The sequence below is a fragment of the Osmerus eperlanus genome, chromosome 7, assembly GCF_963692335.1.
Source record: "Osmerus eperlanus chromosome 7, fOsmEpe2.1, whole genome shotgun sequence".
In the NCBI taxonomy this organism is placed as follows: Eukaryota; Metazoa; Chordata; class Actinopteri; order Osmeriformes; family Osmeridae; genus Osmerus; species Osmerus eperlanus.
Genome location: NC_085024.1, coordinates 13648268 through 13657453, shown reverse-complemented (window position 1 = coordinate 13657453; position 9186 = coordinate 13648268). Strand labels below are relative to the sequence as shown.

General features: G+C 45.6%; 1 protein-coding gene across 1 annotated transcript in view; it reads left to right on the top strand.

Annotated features, from left to right (window-relative positions):
* Positions 1 to 8385, top strand: part of LOC134023832 (microtubule-actin cross-linking factor 1, isoforms 6/7-like) — a 10875-nt gene extending 2490 nt beyond the window's left edge. Inside the window, exons 5-20 of the mRNA XM_062466190.1 lie at positions 881 to 1000; positions 1220 to 1389; positions 2087 to 2246; positions 2512 to 2706; positions 2897 to 3022; positions 3143 to 3286; positions 3505 to 3693; positions 3932 to 4046; positions 4207 to 4373; positions 4593 to 4755; positions 4933 to 5087; positions 5174 to 5248; positions 5355 to 5472; positions 5567 to 5733; positions 6001 to 6121; positions 6322 to 8385. Coding sequence (XP_062322174.1) covers positions 881 to 1000; positions 1220 to 1389; positions 2087 to 2246; positions 2512 to 2706; positions 2897 to 3022; positions 3143 to 3286; positions 3505 to 3693; positions 3932 to 4046; positions 4207 to 4373; positions 4593 to 4755; positions 4933 to 5087; positions 5174 to 5248; positions 5355 to 5472; positions 5567 to 5733; positions 6001 to 6121; positions 6322 to 6347 — 2211 coding nt within the window. The 3' untranslated portion in view covers positions 6348 to 8385. The remainder of the gene's footprint in view (positions 1 to 880; positions 1001 to 1219; positions 1390 to 2086; positions 2247 to 2511; positions 2707 to 2896; positions 3023 to 3142; positions 3287 to 3504; positions 3694 to 3931; positions 4047 to 4206; positions 4374 to 4592; positions 4756 to 4932; positions 5088 to 5173; positions 5249 to 5354; positions 5473 to 5566; positions 5734 to 6000; positions 6122 to 6321) is intronic.
* The last annotated feature ends 801 nt before the right edge of the window (positions 8386 to 9186 follow it).

The window sequence follows — 9186 nt, the reverse complement described above, 5'->3', positions numbered from 1 at the left end:
AACTCTTCCCGCTGAGGTAGGTAGCTATACCAGCCAAGTAAATGAGGCCATCATCAATAAATGTATCTGAAAAGGTATTTTATTGTAAAGTACTATCTTATCTTCTCATTAGACGTGGACTGTTACCGACATAAACCTTACGTAACTGCAGGGTAATAGTAGAGTATTTTGTTCGTAATTCTGCTGGAGCTTGGCCTTCTTTACCTACTTAGTAGCAGCGGTATTTACCCAATAACACATTATAATTTACCATATATATCTCCCGTTGTTACCAACTTACTACCAGCGGTATTTAAATAGTAATATTGATAAGTTTCCAGGTAAATACTAAATTTTGTACTCTGTCTTTACCTAATTAGGACCAGTGCAAATTACCCAGTAATGACCAGCACGTTAGTATTTAGTTAATGGGTAAATACTTCGAATTATCTAGGTATTTACCACCTTGGTACCAATCGGTAATACCCAATAATACAGAAAATATACCCAGTAATGACCAGCACGTTAGTATTTAGTTAATGGGTAAATACTTCGAATTATCTAGGTATTTACCACCTTGGTACCAATCGGTAATACCCAATAATACAGAAAATATACCCAGTAATGACCAGTACGTTAGTATTTAGTTAATGGGTAAATACTAAGAATTATCTAGGTATTTACCACCTTGGTACCAATCGGTAATACCCAATAAAACACATAACATACCCTTTACTTTCTATGTAAATACCTAGTATTTAAGGGACTGTAAAAGGAAGGGTTGCCGGAAGTTCATCATCTATATTGCAAGATATGTTGTTACCTATTAATAGTGCTGTGAGTAGCGCCCTTATAAGCAGGTCTAGAATACATGGTATGGTGTTGTTTGTGGATGTTTCAGTTCAGTGAGTCATGGCGCCTCCTGGTGGACTGGATGACTGAGGTGGAACAGACTCTGGACACTCACAAGGAGATTGCCGTGTCTCACGAGGAGATCAAACTGCAGCTGTCTGAGCAGAAGGTAGGTGGCAATAAAACTATCATCTCTAATTTGGGATATTGTTCATTAAGGTTTTTTTTTTTTAAATGGGTGAATAAATCCCTTATCTGAACAATAAACCATTTTTTTTTTGCATTGATGTCTGGATAGCTTCAGTGAGTCATCATAAGAACACAATTCCTTCCTGTCCCACTCCTTCCATCCACGTGACTTCCTGTCTTTTTCCATTTGTCCACCCAGGAGTTCCAGAAGCTTCTGCGCTCCAAGCGTCCCATGTACGAAGCCACGCTGAAGAGTGGGCGGAGCCTGCATGAGCGCGCTCAGAGTGTGGAGGACTGCCAGCACCTGGAGAACCTCCTGGCTGAGCTACGAGACTCCTGGGATACCATCGCCGCCAAGTCCACAGAGAGGTTAGCAGCTGGAGACGCTAACACAGTCACAAAATATACATCCAAAATATTCAAGCAATAAATATAATAGCTACCAATAGGTGGAGAGACACTGACTGTCTCTCCACCTTCAAGAAAAGGCTCAAGACGCACTTGTTCCGGGAGTACAACGGTACTTAGGAATGGTTCGCTTGACCCGATGTTAGTTTCCTCAAGGATCACAATGACTCTTGCTTAGAGACTTGTTGCTCTTGTGGTTAGTGGTAACTGACTTAAATTTTTGTACTCGCTGTGATATATTGTTTTTATTATTGTTGCTTGCTTTTTTCCACAGGTACACTTGCACTTATAGCAGTTCATGTTGTTTAATTGTAACTTGTTTAACTACATGCTCTTATGGTTCTTCCCTTTGGCACTTATTTTGGTTGTTCACAATGTGTGCTTCATGTTTTGGCTACTCGCAATGTTTTGTGGCTATCTCGTTGTTATGATCAGTGACCTATGCACTTTGTAAAGCTCTCTCTTGGAAGTCGCTTTGGATAAAAGCGTCTGCTAAATGAATAAATGTAAATGTAAATGTACCATGTGGCTGTCCTGAACCTGGTTTTTCTACTTTCATAATGGTCCTGATGGACCAATAGGGCCACAGTAAAGTATATTCTACAGCCTAACAGACCAGGGGAGGTTTCACACGTTCAATGTGACCTTCTCTTCTCAGGCAGCACAAGCTGGAGGAGGCTCTGCTCTTCTCAGGGAGGTTCACTGACGCTCTGCAGGCTCTGAATGACTGGCTCTACCGAGCCGAACCCCAGCTGGACGAGGATGTACCTGTTGGGGGGGACAAGGACCTGGTCAACAACCTCATAGACAAACACAAGGTACTGTGATGTCTGGTATTCTCATAAGCAAACAAACTGAGTTTACAGTTGTTACATAAGAGTCTCATAAAAGTACAAAATGTGTATATCAAAATATTGTGATTGTGAGTCATTTCTCCTGAATGTATGGTTTTGCCCTTGAAATCCAACATGGCTGGATAAATCAAAGCCTGACCTTCATTGGCCAGCAATTCCAATCCTATTGTAAAATATCAGTGCATTTCCAAGAGAGAAAGAGAACTTTAAAGGTTTTTTGTGTCTGCAGGTGTTCCAGAAGGAGCTGGGGAAGAGGGCGGGGTGCATTAGGACCCTGAAGCGCTCAGTCAGGGACCTGACCAGGAGCAGCACAGCAGATGCTCATTGGCTGCAGGAGCAGATGGAGGAGCTGGAGGTCCGGTGGGAGGCCGTGTGTAAGCTGTCGATCTCCAGGCAGGCCAGGCTGGAGGCAGCCCTGCAACAGGTAACACAACCTCCTCAGGGGCTAACTGATGTCAAGCACTTCTTTCTCACACATGGACTGGTTACATGTGTCCAAAGTTTGAAAGTAACCCTCAGCTAACTGGGATGCATCCCTACTAATTTGACATCATTGAGTAATCACGTTAACCAAGTTTGCACCTTGTCTGGTTGTTCCTGTGCGTTCCTGGTAGGCTGAGACATTTGACGGCGTGGTCCACTCCTTCATGGAGCGCCTGGCGGACACAGAGAGGGTGCTGAAGTGCGGGGTCATTCCCGAGGGAGAGGATGCTCTGCTGGCCTTCAGCAAACAACACGAGGTACGCAGAGTGGGTTATGCCATCTAAGAACGACAGAAATGTACAGTGTGTAAACACACCATCCTGTGTAGATAGCACAGGATCTGCATCTGATGTATTGTGTGTTTCCCGTTCCCACAGGAGTCTGTGTTGGACCTGCGCTCTCAGGAGGTGGACCTGGACAACATCCAGGTTCTGGGAGAGCAGATCCTCACCTGCTGCCACCCAGACTCCATCATCACCCTCAAGTCTTGGATCAGCGTCACCAAGACTCGCTACGAAGAGGTAAGTCCACCCTACCCAGGCCAGGAAGTAATCAGTCCGTCCATTGATCCACCCTGTCAGTCAGTCAACCATCATGTAAACTGAGCAATACATCCATTGCGTGCGTGAATCCATCATCCATTGATCAATCGACCATGAATGATCCCACCTGCCAACCATGAAACGAATGAATCAACCTGCCGGCCTCCCAACCAGCCTGTCGCCTCTTGTGCTTCCAGGTGCAGTCTTGGGCCCAGCAGCAGGGCCAGAGGATCCAGGCTGGCCTGGCTGCTCTGCAGGCCGAGAGGGAGGAGGTGCAGCGACTCCTGGATTGGATCTCTTCTGCAGAGGAGGCCCTCCTTCTCAGGGAGCAGGAGCCTCCTGCCGAGACGCTGGAGATCAATATGGAGCTCATCGCTCAGCACCTGGTGAGAAGGGGGTTGCATGGGTCGGGTAACAAGGCCAGAGTTTTTCAAATCGGAGAGGGAGAATGGACCGATGGAGACTATTGGAATGGAACAGGGCTTGAGAGGGCGATGTGGTATTGATGATTGATTCGTATGCGTTGTCTCGTTTAAACAAAAGAGCTGAATACTGACACACCTTGGTACAGAGACATTTAAATCCAAACAGTGCTGATATTAACTGTTCAATATCTGTCTCCAGATCTTCACGGAAGAGATGCACAGGAAATTGCCGGAGGTTGAAAACGCCACTAAGTCCTGCAAACAGAAGTTGGTCCCCAAACAGCAGGGTTCCCCCAGCCGCAAACCACTGACAAGTATGAGCCAGCAGTTTGTTCTCTCATTGTGTTTCATATCACATCATGCAAGTAATCAAGTAATCCACATAGTTGTAATGACAGTATATGACTATATAAGTGTTAGCTAATCTAGCCAAGCTAATGCTAGCTAAATTGTCCCTGTGTGTGTGTGTTCCAGAGAGGAGAAGCACCCTGAAGATGCAGCCTACCCCCCCTCTTCCCCTGGAGCACCTGGACCCACAGACCCCCCTGCTGAGCCAGCTGGTCGGTCAGTGGCAGAAGCTGTGGCTTCTAGCTCAGAGCAGACAGAGCCACCTGGATCAGCACCAGCAGAGACTCAGAGAGGTGACACAGAGGCTCCACCCACTTGAGATGATGAGCTATTGTTTGCTTTATTTTGATTGGCCCTTCACCGAATTTTCAGGTATCTAAGTTGCCAAAGTCATAGAGGCTAACCACGGGGCTTTTTTCTGGGGCTTTTGGGTTTTTTCAGGGGCTTATTATTTTATTTTAATGTAAGTAACCTTATTCTTTACCTATGTTATCATAACGGTTTCTCCACAGATGGAGGAGTTTGCCAATTTTGACTTCAATATGTGGCGCAAACGCTACATGCAGTGGATCAGCCACCTGAAGTCTCGCATCCTAGACGTCTTCCGGACAATTGACAGGGACCAGGACGGACGAATCAGCCTGAAGGAGTTTATCGACAATGTCCTGGCCTCCAGTAAGCTCCGCCCCCCACAGCGCCCCACAGCCTATAACAGTCTGTCTGTGAAATACATTTAAAGTGCTGATTGACTGTCGTCATAACATAGATAGCAAAGCCAGCAGGCATTCATTTCCTGCTGTCTTTGAGATCATTAGGTCATTAAGTTCTCCTGTCTCATCCTCTTCTGTGCAGAATTCCCCACCAACTCACTGGAAATGAACGCTGTGGCAAACATCTTCGACATAAATGGGGACGGCTTCATTGACTACTATGAGTTTGTTAGCGCCCTCCACCCCAGCAGGGACCCTTACAGGAGGACCCTAGATGCAGACCAGATAAACGAGGAGGTAAACTGTGTGAGCAAATGTGTGACTTTGCAAAGTGGAACCGTGTTCACGTGGACATTTGTTTGACCCCTTGTGTTTCCTCTCAGTTGAGTCGGCAGGTGTCTCAGTGTAACTGTCCCAAGAGGTTCCAGGTGGAGCAAATCAGTGCCAATCGCTACAGGGTGAGTTGACAGTTCTGTCAGCATACAGATATCTGCCCCATGCCCAATCATGTCTGTTGTCAAGACGACTGCATACCTTTTCCAACTCAATTTCCCTGTGTTGTAGTTTGGAGACTCCCAGCAACTTAGGATGGTGCGCATACTGCGTAGCACTCTGATGGTGAGGGTGGGAGGAGGTTGGACAGCTCTGGACGAGTTCCTGGTTAAAAATGATCCCTGTAGAGGTAAGCAACAAAGTAGTGAAAGTCGAACAGGCATTGTACTTCTGCTCTGTTCAGTTTTCTTCAGTGACCAGCTTTGTTTCGTTGTGTTAAGCAGTGAAGGGTCGCACAAACCTGAAGATCAAGCAGAAGTATTTGTCCCCGGACTCGTTCGACCGCGCTCGGAGAGGAAGCTCCTCCAAAGGCCTGGCCGTCAGCAGATCCAACTCCAGCCTCAGTCTGTACAGCAGTGCCTCCGCACCCAGCAGCCCTCTCACACGCAAGGTACAGTGACATCCAGAAAGGTGGTCTTCCCATAACCAGATAACCACTCAGATTTATGATCGTCAATGACGACACCCAGCATGAGACTTTCATTATATTAAATGGGGTGCACCCCATGGTTCCATCTTCGGCCCTCTGCTGTTTTGTATTCATGGTCTTGCTGTAGTATCAAAATGTCATCTCTTTTAAGCACAATTTCATCACGTGGATTAATGATATACTGCAAAGGTTTCCTTCATAGAACTTGTCTTGTCTGCTGTGTTCCAGGCACTGCTACGAAGAAGTTTCTCAGGTGACCGCTGCATCCGCCCCAGGAGTTCCATTGCAGCCCTGGGATCAGACCTGCAGTTCTCCAGTGTAGGAGACGATGACTCTCTCTCTCCATCAGGTCAGCTTCTCGCACACCTACACAGACAACAACAGACAACCACTCTGGGTACACTCAGTTCACCAAGTAGAATGAACTAATCAGACACCTTAAAAATAGATTTTTATGTTTTCGATGTTACAGTAAACGTTGTTTAATGTTGAATTGTTCAAAGCATATATGTCTTAGTAATCAACCTAAATGTTTTTATGCCTTCTCAGAAGAAGCTGAGAAACTGCCCTCATGATCCAACGCTGCCTGCTAGCACCATGCTAATGCAGTCAAGAGCCTCCGTTAGCATCCAGGGGCCCAACAACAACCATGGACACATGCAGAGAAAGAGAAGGGGCGGCCAATTGCAAAGTCTCACTTCCGAATTCTACAGGATATTCAGAGATGATACTGGAGATGTTAGGTCACCTATGTTTCTCCATCTGGTATTTTCCTGGTCTGTGGTCTGTGGAGGTTGAACCACCTCCTGAGCAGATCCCTTCCTCTTTCTTATAGTAGATTTAGTCACCTCTGTCATCATTCAGAATGCATTTGAGATTGTTTTTATTTTTGTAACTTTTTACTGTGTACTCTGATGGCTTGTATTAGAAGAGGGTAGGCAGGAGCGTAGATGTGCATGGATACATATTGCATGATATCTTGGTTCCAGCCCAGATAAATACTGTAACTTTCATTCAATTACTTAGTTGGCCTACTGCAGTCACACTGTCAGATGACACCCAACCATTTTCCCAGATGAGCAGGTGCAATTATTCCGATTTAGACTATACAAATCCATGCCATTTATATCCAAAACCATGGGGATACCCAAACCCTTTTCTACTTTAGTGAACTTTTCTTTGCTTTGGTTTCATAACGGACATGCTGTGTTGGCAGGGCCACATTGTGCTTTTGTTGTTTAAACTCCAACCTTACCAGTAGACACCACACTGTCTGAGGAGTGTTCAATGTAAGTATTGTTTTAAATGCTACTCTATATGACCCATCTATGCTTTGTGTGAACTTTCTGACAGAATAGGTTCACATTGTTCTGTTTCTCAGGTGTTGTTGACTTTTTATTTCTGTGTTTATGTGGAACATAACTGTGATGTGTAGATGGGTTGGGATTGTATTTCTTCACAGAAAGGCTGATATGAGTATCACTTTGTGAACTGTTTATTTTTTCCCCGACTTGAGTGAACCACTGGAAGTGAGTACGCTTTGTAGGAGTGTTATCACGTGTGCTGGTGAAGGAAATCACGTAGTTTAATAGGTGAAGAAGTGAAGATAGTTTTTTTGCCGAGTAATTGACCTGTTCTTCGGATGGCCGTCTGGGAAGTGACAGCTGATACACAATTATAGCTCTCCAAGAGGCATTTCCCTTTTTCAATTAAAAAATGTTTGTCACCGCTTAAATGTTTACATACCTGACGTCTATTGCCCTACTTACGGTGGGACTGCACACCACATAGAGTATCACCCCTAGCCAGGTCTGGACTGGGACTGAAAAACGGCCCGGGAATTTGAAACGCAGACCGGCCCAAGACCGTGTATTATTATTTTTTTTTTTTTGGGCATTAAGCCGTGGCCGTTTGACCGGCCGTTCGGGAAATCTCCCGACAGCCAGTCCGACACTGCCCCTAGCTACCACCCATCTCAACTAGTCCAATAAGAATGTGTGTAACCACATTGTATAGGTACAGCATTCACTCAGACTCTTTTTAACCCAAAGAAACCATACACGATGGTGAGAATCTTCTGCAAACCTTCTCTCTGTCATCAATAATTGAATGTGACATACGACAGCTCCAGGCAGGAAAGTGCGTTGTACCAGCCGACCTTCAGAGTGCCAGTGTTGCTATCTCCTTTAGCCTCCTGTTACGTCTAGAAACCCAGTCAGTACCATCACAAGAGAGGAAGAGGAGCACATTTCTGAACTGCTACATGTGTGAAAGGAATCAAAAGCTCAGTGTGGGAAAGAAAGAGAGGTCTGATGCAATTCTGACCACTATTATTTTGTTTCCCACTTTATATGTCACCTCTGTTCAGATGTACAGTAGATCTGCGTTAAATAGGGGCCTCAGTGTGACCATCTTTGGGGGCAATGTTGACAACTTGAATCTTGCTGTACTGTTACACCCACTGTAGAGTCTCTTCTGCTATGCACCCTAACCTTTCTGTACTGTATATATATCCGTTTCTATATCCAGCACTTGTTCTGATGTCTAATTTAGGGAAAACCGTAGAGTGTGGAAAGTCACTAATGACGATACGTCCAATGTAAAATAAAACTTTTTTTAATGAAACACAGAAACGTAATAGTCATGTCTACTGTGTACTGCGTGAGGGACGTGGACAGGAGCGCATCATAGTGCTGTCATGATAGGTCGATGAGCGGCAGCAGAAGAAGATTAGGAACGAACCATCAAACCATGTAGCTTTCTCCCCCTGAGAAAGTGCTCTATGTATTACTACGGGGAGTCAGGTGGCTGAGCGGTTAGGGAAGCGGGCTAGTAATCTGAAGGTTGCCAGTTCGATTCCCATCCGTGCCACATGACGTTGTGTCCTTGGGCAAGGCACTTCACCCTACTTGCCTCGGGGGAATGTCCCTGTACTTACTGTAAGTCGCTCTGGATAAGAGCGTCTGCTAAATGACTAAATGTACTACAGCTTCCTGAGTCATACTATGGTGGTGGGTGGGTGAGCTCCAGAAATGCTTGGTTTGAAAACACTGAAGAACGTCCAACGTCGACTCCTTCCTCTTACGGAACAGCATGCTGTCCACCGAACGTAGCCTTCAGCCTCAAAATGACCCCCACGCACAAACATGAATCGTGTTACAACATTCTAGCAAAACCCAGCAGGGAAGGATAATAGAGATGTGTTTTATGAACAGTGGACACTCACACACAGGTCATGGGAGTGCCCTTTCTGGTGAGAAACTGAGGGGAAGCCAAACTACTGCGCTGTGACATTGCGTCTTTGTAGAGACAAATGCTGGACTGTACTGACCCTTGTGTAAGCAGTTCGATCTGGTTCAGTTTCTCTCTCGCTCCCCCACTGTTCTCATGATGAAGAAACGTGATGGAGGTGGA